Raw genomic sequence first — 21,421 nt, forward strand, 5'->3', positions numbered from 1 at the left:
GAGGGAGGTTGGAGGTAAGGATGACTGCTGTTGTGTTTCCTTAATACCTGTAGAGCAGGTGATGGGTGCAGAAAATCAAGGTCACTATTGTCAGAACCAACAATCTCAGTAGTGGCCAAGCTTGCATGGACCACGGAAGATGAACTACAGTCTCCCAAAGGGGTGCTGCCATCTGCTGGTAGGGCAGTCTGGGGAAGTTTTGCACAGCTCTTACCCCCCCACCCCCTTGTCCTATTTATGTGACTAGCCAGGACTCTGGTCTCAGGGCCATCTATTAGAAGCATTAACTACTTGAAAGGGAAGGTCCTTTGTGAGTTTCTTTCCTTTGGAAACAGGAAACCTTGCAGCGCTGTGCTTGTATCCCATTCGCTCCCCAGGAGAGCAGAGCTCGGATTATGTAATGGATAATTAAATGTGACACCTGTAACTGTTCCAAAGGCAACAAGAAAGTTAGGTCACTTTGTGACTTACCCTTTTTTTTTCATTATCTTAATTGACTTCATGCAAATCCATCTGCTGCTCTGGCTCCTGTGTCGTGGCGCAAAGGAGAAAAGTGGCAGGGACTTCAGGCCCAGGGATTAATAATTCACCACCTGTAAATAAAACCGTATCCTGCCTTAAAACTGATCATCCCTCGTGCTCATCTGCTGCTGCCTGGGATTAGCATATAAATGAAGCCAAGGAGATGTCAAGGAAGCTGCTAGGGACACTTTGAAATGGCCCCCTGGGTGAGGCCGGGAGCTGCACCTGTGTTCCGGGAGGAGTATCTATTTGAGCTGGAGCATCATGAGCCCATTCGCAACCTCACGAAGAGCCTCTTCCAACAGCTCTAACTTCCTAGGCCTGCAAAGTGCAGGGGCTCTCTGCTACACCCGGTGAGAAGGTGGAAGTGCCTAATGTCACCCAGTGTCTCTTTGACTGTTCTCTAAGCCTCCATCCTCTGCGTTTTTAGCCCATTAGGGATTGCTGCTTCTCTCTGCTGCTGGTGGACAGCAGAAGAAGTTCACTCCAAATTGCTCCTTCCTCTTAGCTTCCCCAGTCTTTCTCTTGGACTGTTAACTTTTAGAGGCAGACGCTGACATGTACAGGGCAGAGCACCATTTTGGCACTGAGGTTATGTACACCGGCTACTGCAAATGTGGTGCAGAGAAGAGAGGTCACTTTGTGGCGGAGGCAGTGGCATGGGATCCTGGAGATGTGGCTTCAATTTCTGGCTCTGCCACACACCCTCTGTATCTCTGAGGGCAAGTCACTTCATCTCTCTGGGCCTCAGGTGACAGGGCAATGCTATTTGTCTATCGGTTTATTCCATCTTAAGTCTAAGCTATGTGGGGCTGTGTGTGTGTACAGCACCTAGCACAGTGAGGCTCCAATATCGGACCACCCCAGAAGAGATGCTGGTTGGATAATAGCCCCTGATCTCTAGACATTTTTTAAATCCACGAGTCTTTCTGACTTGCACCCAAGAATTTTAAAAGAGCTGGCTGAGGAGTTTGCTGGCCCACTTGCGCTGATTTTCAATAAGTCTTGGAGCACTGGGGAAGTTTCAGAAGACTGGAATAATGCTAAGGTTGGGTCAGTTTTTTAAAAGGGTGAATGGAATGATGTGGGTAATTTATATGTCTGTCAGCCTGACATCCGTCCCGGGCAAGGCAATGGAGCAGCTGATACGGGACTTGACTGATCAAGATTTAAAGGAGGATAATGTAGCTAATACAAATAAACATGGGTTTATGATAAACAGATCCTGTCAACCTAACCAGATGCCTTTTTTTTGATGAGATTACAAGTTTGATTCAAGTGTTAGTGTTGATGTTGTATACTTGGACTTCTGTAAGGCCTTTCACTTGGTACTGCATGACATTTCTGATTTAAAAAAAACTAGATGGATACAAAATGAGCATGGCACATGTTAAATGGATTAAAAGCTGACTGACTGATAGGTCTTACTGTAATTGTAAACAGGAAATCATCCCTGAACAGGTCTGTTTCTAGTGGAGTCCTGCAGGGATCAGTTCTTGGCCCTAAGCCATTAACATCTTTATCAATGAGCTGGAAGAAGGTGTAAAATCATCACTGATAAAGTTTGCAGATGATGCAAAAATTGAGAGAGTGCTAAATAATGAAGAGAACAGGCTGCTGATTCAGAGCAATCTATATCCATTAGTAAACCAGGTGCAAGCAAACAATATGCATTTTAATATGGCTAAATGTAAATGTCTACATCTGGGAACAAAGCATGCAGGCTATTTATATATAAAGGGGACTATCCTGGGAAGCTGCGACTGAAAAAAGATGTGGGGCTGGTTGTGGATAATCAGCTAAACGTGAGCTCCCAGTGTGAGGCTGGGGCCGAAAGATCTAATGTGATCCTGGGATGCATCACCAGGGGACTCTCAAGTAGAAGCAGAGAGCTCATTTTCCCTCTATATTTGACCCTGGTAAGACTGCTGCTGGAATCCTGTGTTCAGTTCTGGTGCCCACAATTGACAAATTGGAGAGGGTTCAGAGAAGAGCCATGAGAATGATTAAAGGGTTAGAGAACCTGCCTTATAGAGATTGTCTCAAGGAGCTCAATCTATTTATCTTAACAAAGAGAAGGTTAAAGGGTGACTTCATCACAGTGTATAAGTACCTGCATGGGGAACAAATATTTAACGGGCTCTTCAGTCTAGCAGAGAAAGGTCTGACATGATCCGATGGCTGGAAGTTGAAGCTATTGAAATTCAGGTTGGAAATAAGCCGTGAATTAGCCATTAGAACAATTTTCTGAGGCTCTTGGTGGATTCTCCATCACTGACCATTTTCAAATCATGATTGGATGTTTTTTCTGAAAACTGCTCTAGGAATTATTCTGGGGCAGGTCTGTGGCCTGTCCTATACAGGTGGTCAAGTGGGATGATCACAGTGGTCCCTTCTGGACTTGGAATCTAGCAATCTCTCACTGCTATGACCATTTATCTCCATTGAGAAATCCAGCATTTATTCCCCAGGGTTTTTGAGAAGCCAGCCTTATTAGCAGCTTATCCACCATTTGAGCTGTGATGCTAGGTGGTGGGCTTGTTTGTGCCAACCTTTGAAGTCAGCTTCACAGTCTGTCCTTTTAAAGTATTGTAAAACTCGGGGGACGGGGGGGTGGTTACATTTGCTCTGTTAAAGACTCCTCCTAAAGGTGGTGGTAAGAAACAGGGATAAATAAATGTCCCATGAACAGCAGCGGGCAGAGGTATCATGCCTTCAGGTAGGGGAATGCCTGGAGACATGCCTGGTTCTGAAAGATGAGAAGCAATTGTTTCTGATACACGGTGCCTTCTGGCTTTGAAGGATCCCAAGGCACACAGCTGGTACCAGTGAAGTGCCTGCTCGTGGTTAACTGATACTTCTTGTTATATTATGGTAGCACCTAGAGGCCACAGATGGGATCAGACTCCGTTGGACATGGCACAATATGGGGGTATGGAACACCTTCCATATGAGGAGAGATTAGTGACTGGGACTTTTCAGGTTGGGAAAAAAGATGACTATGGGGGGGGGGAATATGATAGAGGTCTATAAAATCATGACTGGTTGTGGAGAAAGTAAATCAGGAAGTGTTATTTACTCCTTCTCATAACACAAGAACTAGGTGTCATCCGGTGAAATTAACAGGCAGCAGGTTAACAAGAGGAAGTATTTCTTCACATAATGCACAGTCAACCTGTGGAACTCCTTGCCAGAGGATGTTGTGAAGGCCAAGACTATAACAGGGTTCAAAGAAGAACTAGATAAATCCATGGAGGATAAGGTCCATCAGTGACTATTAGCCAGGATGGACAGGGATGGTGTCCCTACCCTCTGTTTGCCAGAAGCTGGGAATGGGCAACAGGACGGATCACTTGATGATTTACTTGTTCTGTTCATTCTCTCTGGGGCACCTGGGATTGGCCACTGTCCAAAGACAGGATACTGGGCTAGCTGGGCTTTTTGTCTGACCTAGTATGGCCATTCTTTTGTTCTTAAGCACATAATAAGAGACAGTCCGTATCTCAGAGAAGACTGGAAAGGAAGGTGTTATCCCTACTTCACACACAGGCTCGGAGATTGTGACTTGACCAACGTTGTGCGAAATCTGGGGTTGAGTTGGGATTAGAACCAAGATCTTCTGAAGCCTTCGCCGCTGCCTTAGCCACCAGCGTAGCTTCCTCTTTAACAGCCCATGATGATGCTGTGCAGCAGTGCGGGAGGGTGAGAGTGGACAGTTCAGATATTGATCTTGGTGAGGGTGTTAAGAGTTTTTATTTCCTTGCTAAATAACCAAACTCTGCTATTCAGCATGGGCTGTTTGCAAAATCAGGCAAAGGTATTATAGCACCACCCGCTGTTCTATGCTGAAGAGTTCCTGTCTTTCTTTTTCGCCGATTATAGCACAAAACATAAGAACGGCCATACTGGGTCAGATCAGTGGTCCATCTAGCCCAGTATCCTGCCTCCTGCCAGTGCCAAATGCTTCAGAGGGAATGGCAATCATCCAGTGATCAATCCCCGGCGCCCAGTCCCAGCTTCTGGCAGTTGGAAATTTAGGGACACCCAATTTAGAGCTATTCTCCGTGAGTTTATATCATTCTTTTTTGAACCCAGTGATAGTTTTGGCCTTCACAACATCCCCTGCCAATGAGTTCCACAGTTTAACTGTGTGTTGTGTGAAGAAGTACTTCATTATTAACCATGCTGTCTATTAATTTAATCAGGTAACCCTCACATGTTATGTTGGTGGCTCTCAACCAGGAGTATGCATATCCCTGGAGGTTCACAGGGGACTTCCAGGGGGTACATCAACTCATTTAGATATTTGCCTAGTTTTATAACAGACTACATAAAATGCATTAGCAAAATCAGTACAAACTAAAATTTCATACGACGACTCGTTTCTACTGCTCTATAGACGATACACCGAAATGTAAGTACAGGTTGAACCTCTCTGATCCGGCACTCCCTGGTCTGGCAACATCCATGGTCCGGCAGAAGCGCCAATTCCATGGGCCCTCGGGCTGGAGCACCCACGGGGAAAAATTAGTGGGTGTGGTGCATCCCCTGGTGCCAAGCTCCCCTCTCCTCTTGTGCGCCGGCAGCCCCATGCTTACCAACTCCTCCTCCTGCTCCCCCCTCCCAGCGCTTACAGAGCATTGCGAACAGCTGAGTCGTGGCATTCAAGCTCCAGGAGGGAGGGGGAGGTCCTGGGGCTGACGGCCGGGACCCCGGGTGAGGGGCCACGCTTTGTGCAAAGTCTGGGAGTGCTGCAGCACCCCCGCATCCCTACTTCCTATGGAGACACACTGTCATTCTGCATTGACCTCCTATGGTCCGGCAAATTCTCTGGTTCAGCACCAGCTACCCTCCAGTCATCTGGTACAGAGGCTGATTTAAGCGATAGGTCACATAGCACAGTTCATAGTTCTTCAATTTCACATTTGAGTTCCTTCAGAACCTTTGGGTGAATCCCATCTTGGGTGACTTATTACTGTTTAATTTCTCAATTTGTTCCCAAACCTCCATCTGGGAGCGTTCCTCAGATTTGTCACCTAAAAAGAGTGGCTCAGGTGTGGGATTCTCCCTCACTTCCTCTGCAGTAAAGACGGATGTAGACTAGAAAATTCATTTAGCGGCTCTGAAATGGCCTTGTCTTCCTTGAGTGCTCCTTTAGCGTCTTGATTGTCCAGTGGCCCCACTGATTGTTTGGCCGGCTTCCTGCTTGTGATATCCTTAAAAAATAAATTTGTTGTTAGTTTTTGTGTCTTTAGCTAGTTGATCTTTAAATTCTTCTTTGGCTGGCCCAATTATACTTGACTTGCCAGAGTTTATGCTCCTTTCTGTTTTCGTCAGTAGGATTTGACTTCCAATTTGTAAAGGATGCCTTTTTGCCTTTAACCACCTCTTTCACTCTGCAGTTTAGCCAGGGGGTATTTATTTTCTTGATCCTGTCACTGTTTTTTTTTTTTGTTTGTTTTTGTTTTTAACTGGGGTATGTGTTTAGTTTGAGCCTCTATTATGGTGTTTGAGGCATTTCACCCTTGTGCCTGTTCCTTTTAATTGCCATTTAACCAGTTTGAATTAAAATGCTGTGGTGGGTTTCTTTGGTGTTTTGCCCCCTACAAGGATGTTACATTTAATTGCATTATGGTCGCTCTTACTGAACGGTTTGGCTATAGTCCCCCTCCTGGACCAGATCCTGTGCTCGACCTCGGACTAAATCAAGAATTGCCTCTCCCTGTCTGCGTCCCAGGACTAGCTGCTCCAAGAAGCAGCCATTAATGGTATCGAGAATTGTTATCTCTGCATCCTGTGCTGAGATAACGTCCCCAGTCAAAATGGGGATAACTGAAATTCCTTGTCATTACTGCGTTTTCTGCCTTTGTAGCTTCTCCTCTCCCTTCACCGTCCTGCTCTGGTGGTCGGTAGTATATTCCTACTGCTATACACTTCCTAGTCAATCCTGGCATTTCTATCCATAGAGATTCTATGGGTACAGTTTGACTCTTTTTAATATTTTTACTCTGTTTGACTCTTTCTTTCACACACACTGCCACTCCCCCACCCGCACGACCTGCTCTGTCATTCCTACATGTAACCCGTCTGCCAGGTGAAGTCGGCAGCCACAAGGGCCAGGTTCAGAATCTAGGGCTTTCTCTTAACAATACAAAACAGAACTGGCTTTAGCCCCTGCCCCGTAATCTGGGAAAATTTAACACTACGAGCAGTGGATATCGCAGGCAGGGGGAGGCTGTGCCTCTCCGAACAGCCTAGCATGGCCCTGCCCACGCACTGCCCCCAGGCCAGGCCCTCCCTCTGTGGTTCCCTGGGGAGGGCGGGGGGGGGGGGAGGGAGAGAAAGGGACAAGGGGGGGCAGAAGGGGAGGGGGCTAGCCTCTCCCAACGGCTGGGTCACTGGCCACCCATCCTTAACACTGCCCCCAGGGGCTTCTAAGAAGCAGTATTTCCTCACTCGTAAGCATTGAGTTGGTGCATTAAAAAATAACTTTTATTAAAGGGAAGCCAGCATTAATTTGGGAGAACACCACACCCACATTCCAAAAGCACATGAGCATAAGCAAACACCCACCCCACAGTGCCTTGGGCGTGTCCTGTGCCTCAGTTTCCTACCTTGTGTGAAAGTCCAATGAACGAATGACCCTTTAACCCGCCACTCCAATCTCCATCCACTGCACCCTGCACGCAGCTAGTTGTCCTTTGTTAGCAAAGACCCAGCGTTCAGAGGTGTGTTTGCGGGGGATCACCTCCCACCCCAGAAAGGGGGGGAGGGTGCTTCGAGCAATGTCTTGCTGGTTGCTCTGCACCTCTGCAACTGGCTGTTTGCCACTGGTCGCGCATGGCTGTTGATCGCTCTCGGACACTTCTGAGGTTCCACCACTTAACGCAGGTCCTTGATGATTTCATCAGGTAGCAGGGAACCTCATGGCCAGTACAGCCTCTGCATTCTTTCATTTCACCACTCTCTATAGCGGTCCTTAGGTGTGGCCCCTAGACCAATTTATCAGGGATTCAGCCCTGGTAATAGCTGAACAGAAACTCTCAACTGAGTCCAAAAGAGCTCTGCTTTCAAACACTGGAGTGGGGAAGGTCACACAGTATCTAGGACTCTTTGGGCAAAGGCCATATCACTCTGTAGGAAGTACTACCCACCTCCCCCAATCTTTGGGATTTGGCACTCCTCCCCCGGCTTAGCAAGTGAGGGTCTGTGGAGGGTGATCCCCTCAATCAGGGCAGGCTAAGCACAGTTCTGCTGCCCTTCTCTCATACAGTAAGGCTAGCATTTCATCACCCCTGTGATCTGCAACCCAATCCTGGCCAAAACAGATCACTTTGGCAAAGCAGTTCCCTCTGCTGAATACCAAGGCAGAGTAGAGGTGTGTATGCAACCAGTCTGCTCCTGAAGTCTCTTCCTCCCCCCCCCCCCCCCCGGCTCATTCAGATCCTGCTTTGCATCTATATTTTGTACCCTGCTATTTCTGTGTCCCATTAACTCTCCTTGTTTCCACGATTCCTGTTATATCAACATCCTCCTCCAAGGCCTGGTGCTCGAGTTCACCTGTCTTCGTACTTAGACTTGTTCATTCTAACAACTTTCAGCTGCTTCGCTTCCTATGTTATCGTTAACTGGAACTCTTTCGTGTGTGACTGTTCTTCACCTGTATTTTACCGGCTTCTTTCCTATCCTCTTTATTAGGATCGAGTTCCCTCTTTATAAATTCATCCCTAAGGGATGTCTCTGTCCAAACCGTGTGCTCCTCGGCACCTGTTGGCTTCCCCCCTGATCTTGGCTTCCCTAAATTTCCATCAAGAGGCAATGAGCTTCCTCCTGCACTGACGTCACCCATTAGGTGAACTAACCACAGCTCTTTGTAAAAACCCCACACCAGGCGATGAGAATACCTCCGTGATTCTTGAAGAGGAGAGAGGATGGCATTACAGCCAGACCCCCCCGAGCTTGCAGCCGGCTGCCAGCACCTGCAAGGATTCTGCATTCACGGCTCTCGCAGCTGAGCTGCTCACTTGTTCCTGTTTGGGATACAATTTGGCAGATCGGGTTTTCCCTGCGGTGTCCCAAATGAAGCCAGCGTCTGACATGTCACCCTGAGCCCTGCACCTGTGTGCTCCACTGTTCCAAGGGCTCTTCTCCAAGGCACGCTTTGGATAGCAGCGGAAACGCAAGGATGCATCCAAGGAGGGGTCTCCATTCCTGCCTGCTCTCTCTGGGCTTCTTGGGGATCTTTGTGTCACCAGGTGAGAATTCGTAAACTTGTTTGTTCGTAAACACTCCTGGAAGAAAATCCTCATTTTAGGAAATCCCAGCCCAGCTGCTGGCTCTGTCCTGCTTGCAAGCATTTAATAGCAGCAGCTGCTCAGTAGCCGGGAGGCTAGTCTGAGGCATCTGCTCCGTAAGTAAATAATTTCCATGCAACTTGCAACCTGTTCTGGAAATTTATCTTTGTGTGGGTCTCTATCCTAACGACAGCCAGCTTACACTCCTCTGAGCAAACCACGCTCTGCACTTTCCCCGATGAGGTTGGTTTTATTCTCCTGTACCGCTTCAGTGTAGTATTTGGTGAGTTTTACACTCCTGGTTTTGCCAGGAACTGCAGCCCCTCAAATGGTCTTGAGTTGGGGTAAACTGCTCTGCTCCAGCTCCCTTCCCATGCTGCTGAGCAGGATGAATGCATGGGCCGGGAGGGAGGTGATGGGGTTTGCAGCCTTTCGCCTCCAGGCACCCCAGGACTTGGGAGACCCGGGCTCAATTCCCTGCTCTGCCACAGACTCTTTGTGTGACCCTGGCGAGTCACTTGCCCTCACTCTCTGCCTCAGTTTCCCATCTGTAAAAGGGAATCTTAGAACTTCCCTGCCTCACAGGGGTGTTGGGCTCTCAGACCGACGTGGCGAGAACACTGAAGAGATGACAGGTCAAGCGGGGCTGAGCCATAATTTCATTAGATAAATGATCTAATTAAATGCATGCCCTAATGCATTGGCCCCATGCACAATGCATTCAGGCCTGGCAGTTCTGAGCTCTGTATTCACCCTGCTGAATGGATGCCTGAGGAATCTTACCTTCGAAAGTCAAGCTGCAAAGCCCGCCATTGCAATCAACTATATTGCGATTCAATCAGCTGCATGAAAGCACCTGCCCTTTTGGAAAGGCACCCCGTTAGTAACTGGAAAGGGTGCATCTTGATCTGTAAGCGAACCTTGTGAGATGTCAACAGTCGCACCTGCCAGCGAAATGGGATCCTGGTCATTAAACTTTCAAACACAAGCAAGGCTGGAGCTCTGCACAAGCATCCTTCATGTGGGAGCTGAAGCCAGGAGGCAGAAGGACAGGGCACCGAGAATTGGGATGAGACCCTCCCACCTTGCCCTGGGTACTGTGTCATTCAGCTTCCCTCCCAGGGACTTAGCTGGGATCAGGCTCATCGGCCATGCAGTGTCACCCCTGCTAAGATCTCTTCGAGGCCAGCAATATGCTGAAGGGGGGGGGGAGGGGGCTCCTTTCTTTAAAGTCCCCCCCATGCCACTGACAGTGGGATTGGCACAATGCTTCTGCCGGCGTTCCTCTCCCTCTGCCTGCTAGAGGAGACGTACCCCATTGTGGGAGGGGCACGGGATGCATGCAATCTGAAGAGCAGGGGCGGGGATTTGGGGAAGGGGTTGGAATAGGGGCAGGGAGGGGGCGGAGTTGGGGCTGGGACTTTGGGGAAGGGGTGAGAAGAGGCGGGGCAGGGCTGCATGGAAGGAGTGGGGGCAAGGCCAGGGGCAGAGTCGGGGTTGAGCACTCATGTGGAAGTGGGGAAGTCGGCACCTATGCATGCATTGGCCGAGACATGGCCCCTGCGCTGTAGCGCTCCCAATCAAAGGGGCAGGGGAGAGGGAGTACTGCTATTCCCATGGTGTAGGTGGGGAGCGCAGAGATCCGAAGACTTGCCCAAGGTCTCGCACTCAGTCTGTGGCAGAACTGGGAACTCCTGGGCCAGAGGATTCACCCCCCACGACCGGCCTCCCCCCCTCGCCCCCCGGTGTAGTTTTCAGGAATGAGGGACAAATAGCTCCTGTATGTGGCACTTCATGTAAGGTGTTTCTAAAGTGCGTAGAAATATGGTAGTATCCTTTTAAATAGAGGGTGAGTCCTCTCAGTGTGGTGCTCACCCTGCTCTATAGCTTAGAGGCCACCAGAGACCAATCAGAGCAGTGCTCTGTGTGTAATGAGGCCAGATCAGGGGGGCGCAGAGGGCCATGACCTTCCACTTTTTACCGGCCGTAAGGGGTAGTGACAGGAGGGAGGGGGCAGAGAGGAGCAAGTGAGGGGCAGGGGCCTGGGGAGGAAGAGCTGGTGAGAGGGCGGGGGCCTTGGGGAGGAGAGGAGCAAGCAAGGGGTGGGGCTTTGGGGAGAAGGGGCGGGGTCTTGGGGATTAGGAGCCAGGGTTCAGGCACCGCTGGGGGGGGCCCCCCACTTTTAAAGACCTTCTGCTATTCCTGGGCCAGACGTGGTGGGGAGCGTTAGCAAACATGATTACTGGGGACCCTTTCTTCGTGTGCTTTCTTCGTATTTTTACGTAAATCGAAAAAGACCCAACAGTACCTTTGCTAAATGAGGCTGTATCTCCGTTGGGTTGAGAGACCATTTCTACTCAAAGGCCGAATGCAAAGGACTAGCCCGTCCCAGCCCTCATCTCTGCAGTAAATGCGTCCTCGGACCATGGGATTGCTCTCAATGGAAAGGGGACGATGTGTGTGGGAAGCTATGCTGATGTATCATCCGCCCAGCACAGTCTGCATTGCCCCCCTCTGCCACGGTATGGTCCAGTGCTGTTGACAAGAATAAAGAGCTCATGTCATGCAGCGTGGAGCAGAGCTGCAAATTATTATTGTTAATCATGTTTATGATGATTGTGCCTCGGGACCAGCCAAGAATGGGGCCCCATTGTGCTAGGCTCTGTACAGAGTAGGAGGTAGTCCCTTCCCAGACACACAGAGGGGTGGGGGGTAGACCACATAAGCAGAGGGAACAATGTGATGGCAGCAAACAGCATTTAGTTTCCTAACTTTTCTAGGTGGGTTTAGTGGTGGGGGGGATAAGCTAAATTGTGGGGGCAGGCAGCAGGGCAGGGGAGAAGTAGGTAACTGTTCTTCAGTTGTTGGACTGATGCATAATGCACAGAAGCAATGCTTTGCATGGGGTGGGGGGCGTTTATTTGGTCTGTTTGGGGCCTTGGGATTTAATCTTCGGAGTCTTTATTTAACCGATGGGACAAATACAGAGCTTGGGAATGGCGATGAATAACAAGAAGTCCCAAATTAATGCCCAAGCTGAAGGCATCTTGGAAATGTGCGTTCGTCTGCTCCGTGTGAGAGGCATAGCTAGGCCTGCATGAAAAAAACATGAGATCAAGCCATGGAATAGCAGGCAATCTATGTCCATGTGGCCACTTCCAAGGACTGGAGGGAGACTGGTGGTTGTGTTCTAAAATCCACGTTGAAAACGAAGGCAGGTATCGGAGGGGTAGCCGTGTTAGTCTGTATCCACAAAAACAAGGAGGTGTCCCGTGGCACTTTAAAGACTAACAGATTTATTTTGGGCATAAACTTTTACGAGTAAAAAACCCACTTCTCTGCTGATTGGATGTTTCCAAATAAATCTGTTAGTCTTTAAGGTGCCACCGGACTCCTCCTTGTTTTTAAGGCTACGGCGCGCTCGGGATTGTTTCTGGGTGGCACGGGGGTGACACGTTCCTTTGGAAACACTGGGTTTAATTGGAAGATAATGGATTGGGGGCAGGGCACATGTCTGTTTTGAAGTGGCAGCTGACCTGCCATTCAGAGTCAGTTGGGGGCCCTATTGGGCTGCTAGCGATGGGAAAGGAGGCCTCTGTATCCCTTATCTAGGGGGCTGGTGAGCTTTGCCTGCCTTTGCAGAGGGCCTTGAGATCTACAGGTGAGACGTGCTGCACAGAAGCTTAACGGAGGAAAAAGCAGCCGAGCTCCCAGGACCAGCCGTGGGCCTTTGGCAGTGGAGCCGGCCTTGCCCTGGAGTGAAAGTTGGGTTTAGGTCTAAGCTGAGCGGTCCGAGAGCCCGACCCGGCCTCAGCCCTACTCGCTGGTTAGAGCAGCTGGTGCTGGCTCTGGTCTCCCCGATGTGCCCAGTGGGAGGCTCAGGACAGGAGCAAGGTTCTGCGGGCTGTGGCTGCCTGAGAGCCAGGACAGGCGCCCGCTCGCACAGAGCGGGTGCTTGGGCCGGCGATTCCCTCTCATTCTCGGCATGCAGGGTTGGGGCCCTGCTGGCTGGGAGGCTGAGCTCGCTTCTGCTCCAGGCTGCCTTGCTGGGCCTGAATGCCATGGGCCATTCGTGGTCACTGGCCCCGGCATTCCCAGGTCACTGCTGTGAACCTGCTGTGCATCTCTTCTGCTGACACGGCCCCACCTGCCTGGGAGAAGGGATCTAGCTCTTCTGGAGGGGGAGCATTATTCTCTTCCCCCTTCGCCCCCCCCCCCCATTCAGGGATCCAAATGGCCGCCTCCACAAGGCCCTGGCAGCTCTGAGTCAGCAAAGGGGAGAAGGGGGTTGTCACACAGGCTTCAACTAGGTAAAGTGCCCTGCTCCAACTCCCTTCCCATGCTGATGGGTGGGATGAGAACACGGGCAGTGGAGGAGGTGATGGGGTTTGCAGCCAGGTGGCCTAGGACTTGGGAGACCCGGGCTCAATTCCCTGCTCTGCCACAGACTTTCTGGGTGAGTCACTCGGCCTCGCTCTCTGCCTCAGTTTCCCATCTGTAAAAGGGGAATCCTAGAACTTCCCTGCCTCACAGGGGTGTTGGGGCTCTCAGACCGATGTGTTGAGGACAGGCCAGGCGGGGCTGAGCCATGAGTTCATTAGATAAATGAGTCCGTTCCAATGCACAATGCATTAGAGCCTGGCAGTTCCTTTGGGTTGGCTGGTCTGGGCTCTGTAGCCACATTGGCAGGCGTGCTCCCAGTCCAGGGCTGTGAATACCTGGGTTCACAGGTGTGTTTCATAATGCGGCTCCTGGGCTTTAACCAAGCAAGGCCAGGAGCCTGAGAACAACAGTCAGTATGGAAAGGTCACATGCTGGAACAGCAGAAACTCTTTCTCCTGGGGGTCGCTCCGACCCCCTGCTTCCCAGCCGGTGCCTTTTATGGGGTTGACCTGTGAGCTGCAGGTCTTTGAGCAGAACCTCCCAGTTTCTGCCCTTCTTTCAAATATTCCTGTTTCACTTCTCTGTCCTCGTTGCTGCTGGCAACTCCTACCAACTTACCAGGCTTTGCATCTGTCTTTAGCATGCAGCTCATTAAATATGATCAAACCTACAGCCAGTCCTGGTGCCAGCCATTCCCACTGGCCACCTCCCCACAACATGATACATTGCCGTGTAGCATCTCGGGTCCCTTAGCCGGTTTTTAGTGCCCCTGATGGCGTTCTCGTCTGTTAAAAAAATCAGTGAAAAGGAATTCGGATTTTGAAAGTACTTTGTGTCGAGCGCTTTGCTGTAACTCAGATACATTGGGCTGGGGTAGGTCCCTGCAGCTCCAAGGACTTCAACCTTGTTATGCCAGCCGAAGAATATTGCTCATTCTCTCTACCGTGCTCCTTAAATCCAGTTGTTTTCTCTAAAGCATGTGTGTGTCTGGCAAGATTAACCCTCAGTGTTGATTGCTCCAGGGCCTGTTCTCTTCTGGCTGGTTGGTGATTTCTCCTCTTGATAAGATTTCCATTATTTTACTAGGGATCAAAGCAAAGGTGCCCACTTCCCTAGTTCCCGGGGGGTGCTCGGTCCCAGGCCCCACCTCCCCCGCCTCTTCCTGCCCCAGCGCCTCCTGCCTGCTGCTGAACAGCTGACCACGACAGGCAGGAGGTGCTGGGAGGGAGGGGGAGGAGCTGATCGGGGCTGGCAGTGGGTGCTGAGCACTTATGTTTTTTTCCCCCCTGTGGGTGCTCCAGCCCCGGCGCACCCACGGAGCTGGCGCCTATGGATAGACGCTAGATCAAAACGATGATCATTGACCAGATCACTCCGTTCTACTTTCTGCGGTGTTGACACACTCTTTCGCTCCTCTTGTCTCCGGGATTGTCATGTAGTGGGCTGCAAGCCAGACCAGTGGAAGGTTGGGTCACCGCCTGCCCTGTGACCCTGAGTACCTTAACATGCTCTCCTGCAGTAACGCCCCGGCTCGCCGCTCCCTGCCAGGATACAAGCCCGCGCTGTGTGACGAACAGCCCTGGTTCAGCAACGCGGACTGCAGCAGCCTGCTTGTCCACCCAGCCACGCTCTGGTGTCCACCAGCCTTGGTCACTACTAGCCATGTGGTCCCAACACCACCACAGGCCTGAATCTCCCCCAAACTGTCTGCCCTGAAATGTCCAGCCCTCTCCTGGACTGCTCAGAGGCTCAATTAAGATGCATTGCTCCTTCAAAGAGACAAAAGCCGGGTGGCTCATTGTTTTGGCTGGAGTTAATAATCACTACACTTTCTAGTGACTAAGACCTCACAAAACTACAGTCTGGCTTTGAGGTAAGAATCTATCACACCTTCCAGCGAGGTGGCTGGCAACCCCTTGGTCAGGATCTTCAATGAAGTCCAAAGTGCTCAGTTCCTTTGTCGTCTTAGGTGAAAGAGCCCTTGGAGTTCTGTGCCCCTCTTCTATAGTCCCGTGAACTTCTGAAATGTTCCTGTCTCAAAGTTCCTTACCCTTGCCGTGAGGAACGGTGCCGGGGCATCTGATGGAGAAGATTCCAGGCCAGTTTCTTCCCTTCTGGTGCTTTCTACAATGCAAACTCATCTGTCCCTGCAGCCCCTGTTAGCCAACGACTGGCCTCGCTTGTGATTGCCAATGATCTGTGATTGCACCTGGAGGGAGCCATCAGCTTTTCCTTTGTCTGGAAAAACCTGTTTCCCCACTCCCCAGACCTGTCTGGTTCAAATATATCATAGTCCCATATTTCCTTCACATTTGTACAGTCCTCTAGGTGTTTACTGTACGTAGACCACGCCGGAATAGTAATGACCAGTGCGGTACTGGTTTTCCAATGACTCCTTACATGACGACTGTTGTATACAGATGGCTATAAGCGAATTGGGGACACTGAACTGGTCAGACCAGCTGAAACTCACGACTGGTTACCCACGAGCCCCTTGCCCCTGGCACGACAATGCTCTTAGGCTCACCGTGACCCCTGCTCTGCCCCACAGATATACTCTTGTTGGCAGTAGCTCTGTGTGTTCCTCAGCTGTGCAGTTAGCTCAGGGGTTTGTGTGCACAGCTGGGTTCTATGGCGCCCCGCTGCCCTTTGCTTCCCAGTTCCCCTCCAGCTTTGCTGTGTGTCTCTTATCTATTTATTTAGGCTGCTCGGGGGCTCAGGGAAAATTCGCCTACAAGCTGCTCCACGACTTGTTTGCCAACTACTCCAACGCTCTGCGACCGGTGGAGGACACGGACCGGGCGCTGAACGTCACCCTGCGGATCACCCTGTCCCAAATCATCGACATGGTACGTCTGGGAAATGCAGGCCATTCCTTCACTGCACAAGCCACGCGAGACATGCCGCCCACTGGGAGATGGAACCCTTGCTCTGCAGGTTGCGGGACAGACAACCCCGATGGGGGCTGAGAAGGTTACTCCGAATGTCACTGGGTGTTTTGCAGCTAGCTTCCAAGTGCACCCCTTGGCCCAGTGACTAGCCCAGCCCCCCCAAAGTGAGGGCTAACAGGAATTAGTAACATGACTGCAGTGGGATCTGGTCCCATCCAGTCCAAAGAAGAACTGACCTGTGATTCCCTGATGTGGTAGGTTTTCTAGCATAGTCTGACTCCAAGCCCCAAAGCCTGCACAGTCCCATGGATTTCCCTGGCATTCTCCTCATGCTGAAAGTGAGGCACGCATCACCATTGGCAAGGCCAGGGTCTGAGTCCCTTCTGAGGGTGGCTTCATGCTGGTAAAGCGTATGGCAAATGCCCTATACACTGGAGGTTAGTGTAAAACCAGCGGCTGCTCCTATCTTTCCCCCCCTCTCCAGAGGTGGCTGCATTTCACACACACCTCTCCTCATCTCTCCTTGTTCCAGGACGAGCGGAACCAGGTCCTGACTGCCTACCTGTGGATCAGGCAGGTGTGGGTGGACGCCTACCTGAGCTGGGATAAGGACGATTACGATGGGATCGACACCGTCCGCATACCTAGCAGTTATGTATGGAGACCGGACATAGTCCTGTATAACAAGTAGGTCAGCCTGATATTGAACTGCACCGCTTCTGGAGACGGGGCTCCTGCGGCCTGGCGGGGGGATAGAACCAGGGACCCTCCAGCTCCATACACACAGGCCCCTGCCCCCTGAGCCAGTGGTGGCTCTCTGTTAGCTGGAGGGGAGGTTACTGAAGTGCCTTTTTGCAGGCTGCAGCCCCTAGTGAGCCCGTCGCCCTCAGGCTCCATCTGGAAGAGGGGATCCCTTGGGCAGGTTAACAGGCAGCAGAATGGAGGCGTCTTGGGCCCATGTGGAGACCGTGTAATTGCACCCTTGTTACGCCCCCCCCCACACCCCCCGCGGCACAGTGAGCGTAACAGCTGCTGCCTTGGGCAGTGGCCCCCTCAAAGGCTGCCCGGATGTAGCGGGCAAAGATCTTCCTGGCATGTTCTGCGGCTCCTGGCCTCATCTGCTTTGCTCCCATCCCGCACCTTCCCCGGTGCAGCGCTGGGAGCAGCCGGGCCAGAGGGATCGGGTTGCTGGGGCCCGACAGTGCCCGGGTATGGCTGAGCGGCTGCGCACGCAGGCAGGTAAAGCCCGCTCCTGCCGCTCAGAGCAGCACGTGGCATCCAAGCCTGCGCTGTAGCCCCCGAGGGGGAGGACAGGAGGGAAGCTGTCAGAAGGGGGCGTGTGGCTGTTTAAAGACTGGGCACTGATGATTGGGAAGCCCAGAACTGGACTTGGCTTTTTCTTGCATCTGTTTGCAGAGTCCAGGTGATTTTTATTGGGGGGGGGCTTCTCAGAGCAAAAGTTTCATGACTCATTTGTTTAAAAACAAAATCAAGGCCCACAGTGAGTGACCCTATAATAACAACAAGCCAGTGAGTGACCAAGCGACCCTATGAAAACACACCTGTGTTGGCCACCGAGTGCTCATGAGGGACCTTACCGGGCCAACCCAGCGAGCTATGTCTCTCATTCGTGAGCAGCCCTACAGAAACAAGCCCAGCAGAGTGGGGGAGGGATTAGGCTAGCGAAGGGCCGTGCAGTCTTGCCTCATGTATGTAAGGACCCCTCCCTGCCCCTATCTGTGTTCCCTGTCCTTCTAGCGCAGACAACCAGTTCACGGGCTCCATGGAGACCAACGTGGTGATCCGCTACGATGGGCAGGTGATGTGGGACTCCCCTGCCATCACCAAGAGCTCCTGCAAGGTGGACGTCTCCCACTTCCCCTTCGATGGGCAGCAGTGCCGACTGACCTTCGGCTCGTGGACCTACAACGGCAACCAGATCGACCTCGTGAATGGACTGGACACGGCCGACCTGACTGACTTCGTGGAGAACGTGGAGTGGGAGGTGCTGGGCATGCCAGCCAAGAGGAACGTCATCATCTACGGCTGCTGCTCGGAGCCCTACCCCGACATCACCTACACGCTGATTCTCAAGCGACGCGCCTCCTTCTACATCTTCAACCTGCTCCTCCCCTGCATCATGATCTCCTTCCTGGCCCCGCTGGGCTTCTACCTCCCAGCTGACTCTGGGGAGAAGGTCTCCTTGGGAGTGACAGTCCTGCTGGCGCTCACCGTCTTCCAGTTGCTGGTGGCAGAGAGCATGCCACCCTCCGAGAACGTGCCGCTGATTGGTGAGTATCTGCCTCTTCCTGCAGCTGGCTGGGCAACTGTGGAAGCCCTCTATCCACTCTGCAGATGCAGCACATGATGCAGAATGGGTATGCTTTAAACCATGTCACCATTCATGTGCTTCAGCCCCAAGATGCAGGGATCAGCTCTAGGGGCATGGTCCATTCCGGTCCTCAGCCTCTTCGCAAAAACTGTCCGCAAGCGGCACACTGCAGCCATGGTGGAATTCCAGCTTCCGTTCTAGCTCCCCTTTCTTGCCTTACCTAGGGACCTGGGGCACTCTCCATCACTTGCTGTCTTAAAGACAAAACTAGACGTCTCTCTAGCACATGGGCTGTAGCCCCATCAAATTACGGGCTAGATACAGAAATTGAGTAAGATCTCTGGCCTGTGTTCCGCAGATCAGACCGGATCATCTCAATGGTCCCTTCTGGCCTTGCAATCTATGAATCTAACCAAACACATACCTTTCCAGAGTAACTTTTCCATGCTTGGTCTCACCCCAAAGATACATTTTTTATTTTGAACGTCTGAGCCAAATCTGTTCAGGTTAGTTTTTTTTCGGGGTTTTATTTGAGCAAGTGGAGAAGGGGTGGTCCCCCTTTCACCACCGTGCTTCATTTAGAAATCTTGTGCTCAGAATACCTACAATAAAACCAAATGAAATTAGAAGCTTCAAACTTAGCTTGTTTGATAGATCTCATTGAGATCAAAGACTCAACCCAAGTTTGAGGCTCGTTTGTTTGAGCCTACTTGAAAGTGGACAATTTCTTTAATCTAAAATAGCATTTTTCAATATGGTCTGATATTTTGGGGGAGTGCGCGCTCTCTCTCTCTCTCTCATATATTTAGATAGATAGATAGCATAAAGCTTTTGCTAAGGTTATTGCAGTTCAGGCTGAATTTACCATTTTAAAATGCTTGTGACGTACAAATTCTGCAGTGACTTTTCTATAGGATATTGGGGTTTTGTTTTGTTTTGTTTTGTTTTTTAAATCCTGATCTGCAAAATGTTTAATGTGGGTTTAAGGTACTAAACTCTTGCAGCCAGAATGTGCATCCTGAATTGGGATGACCCAGACAACTGCAGATTTAAGGAAAGGTTCTTATTTGAGACAGATAGGCAGCCCCCATTAAGTTGGGCTGGCTTCAGTAGAGGTTGGTTTAGCTAGCTGGGCTGTGTATCTTTGCTAAAGCTTGGCTGTATTCTGTAGATTTCAGAAACACCTTTTAAAAAACAAAACACAAAAAAAGAAAAAAAAAAACAAAAACCAAGCCAAGTGTGAAGGCTGCAGGCCAGATCCTGAGGTGCGGCATGGTTGCTTTGCACCATACTGACACCAGATTCTGGATCTAAAGCTGATGTACCCAGCTGTTAAAGGACCATCCTAGTGCAAGAGGTTCTCTGATGGCCTAGAGGGTCCTACACCAGCCTCTTGTCTACTGCTGGTGGAAGGGACTCAGCTGGAGGACAGAGGCCATTCCTAGGACTATAACAACCTGCTTCTTCCTTATAGCTAGAGTTGTTGTTCTTCAGCTTATGTGGTAGGGGCTTGTGTTTTGGTGTTGAAGGTCCCCGCCTCCCATTTCCCTAGGTGAGCACCAGTGTCTGGGCCTGCAGCCACGAGTCCCCCACTTCCCAGGTCAGTCACAGCGCATCCCTCCTTGTCTTCTAGGGAAGTATTACATTGCCACCATGACCATGATCACAGCCTCCACCGCGCTGACCATATTCATCATGAACATTCACCACTGCGGCCCAGGAGCCAAGCCCGTGCCCAGGTGGGCCAAGAAGTTCATCTTGCAGTACATGGCCCAGCTATTCTTTGTCTATGAGGTGGGGGAGAGCTGCAAAAGTCCCAAGCGGCAACTGGGCCACCGGCCCACGGTCCAGGTGGTGAGCGGCAGGGCTGCCAAGGAGGAGCAGAAAGCCCAGACAAGGGAGGAGAACTCGGATGCGACGTGCTGGGAAGAGTCTTTGCAGCAGGAGTTGCTGCCGCAGGGGCTCAGCAATCTCTCTGGCCAGCAGGACTGGAAAGAGACTGGGACATGCAAGAACCTAGAGTGCGGCCGGGAGGGGCAGCAGCACCAAGTCTGTGTGAAGAGCCCGTGCCTTTGCCACCACAACAGCCTGCTGAGGAACGTCGAGTACATTGCCAACTGCTTCCGGGACCAAAAGGCAGCTCAGAAACGGAGCGGCGAGTGGAAGAAAGTGGCCAAGGTCATGGATCGCATCTTCATGTGGGTCTTCTTTGTTATGGTCTTCTTCATGAGCATGCTCATCATGGGCAAAGCCATCTGAAAAGCCCTCGGCACGCAATGCCCACTAGTTAGCTAGGACCTCTTGCTCTGTCGGAGCTGCGGGTGCACATGCGTGGGTGGCCTGGGATGGTCCATCCCGGGGCTGCTGTGGAAAGCATTGCACGTGAGATCTCACTAATAGCATATTCTTCTAGTTCCATAGCGATTTATTCTTTGGCTATCCTAGAACCTGTCTTCCCCCATGAGGATGGCACCTGTTACTGCTGCAGCCACACAGCTGGTTTGAAAGGTGGGGAGAGAGGGTTGGGAGTCAGGACTCTTGGGACTGTTCCTTGGCTCTGGGGAAAAGAGTTTGGGGGTAGTGGTTAGAGCAGGGGCGGAAAACTGAGAGCTGGGACTTTTGGGTTCTATTCCCAGTTCTGGGCAGAGACTGGGGTCTAGTGGATTAGAGCAGGGTGTGGGAGGGGCTGGGAGCCAGGACTCCTGGATTCCATCCCAGCTCTGGAAGGGAGTGGCAGGCTGTAGCCTGCCCCCCAGTGCAGCGTGTGTTGTTCTAACATGTTCAGTCACCTCTGCAAGAGCTCTGTGGGGGAGCGTGGCCTGGAATAAAGAGGCCAAAATAAAATCTCTGGAACGTCTCCTGTGCATTGTTCTTGGGCTAGAAAATCCATCTGGGACCGTGTGTCGTGGCCCCAGGCAGCACCTGTGCACTCGAAGGCTTTGCTGCAGGGACCCTGACACCGTCGCATATGCAGTCAGTCTGTCCAGCTGGGCGGAGAG

At 51.3% G+C, this 21,421-nt stretch overlaps 1 protein-coding gene across 1 annotated transcript; it reads left to right on the forward strand.

Moving 5' to 3' along the window:
- The first annotated feature begins 8,707 nt into the window (after positions 1-8,707).
- Positions 8,708-21,221, forward strand: CHRNA10 (cholinergic receptor nicotinic alpha 10 subunit). Its single transcript, XM_048845682.2, has 5 exons — positions 8,708-8,777; positions 15,903-16,048; positions 16,623-16,777; positions 17,849-18,381; positions 20,056-21,221. Exons 1-5 carry the CDS (start codon positions 8,708-8,710, stop codon positions 20,679-20,681), a joined length of 1,530 nt encoding a protein of 509 aa, XP_048701639.1. The 3' UTR covers positions 20,682-21,221.
- Positions 21,222-21,421: the final 200 nt, after the last annotated feature.

The sequence above is a fragment of the Caretta caretta genome, chromosome 1 (assembly GCF_965140235.1).
Source record: "Caretta caretta isolate rCarCar2 chromosome 1, rCarCar1.hap1, whole genome shotgun sequence".
Classification (NCBI taxonomy): Eukaryota; Metazoa; Chordata; order Testudines; family Cheloniidae; genus Caretta; species Caretta caretta.

Excerpts from the sequence above, each read along its gene's own strand:
- CHRNA10 (XM_048845682.2), top strand. The coding sequence starts at position 8,708 with ATGCATCCAAGGAGGGGTCTCCATTCCTGCCTGCTCTCTCTGGGCTTC. Across the intron at positions 16,778-17,848 it reads GACATAGTCCTGTATAACAA|CGCAGACAACCAGTTCACGG; the intron begins GTAGGTCAGCCT and ends CTGTCCTTCTAG. Across the intron at positions 18,382-20,055 it reads CGAGAACGTGCCGCTGATTG|GGAAGTATTACATTGCCACC; the intron begins GTGAGTATCTGC and ends CTTGTCTTCTAG.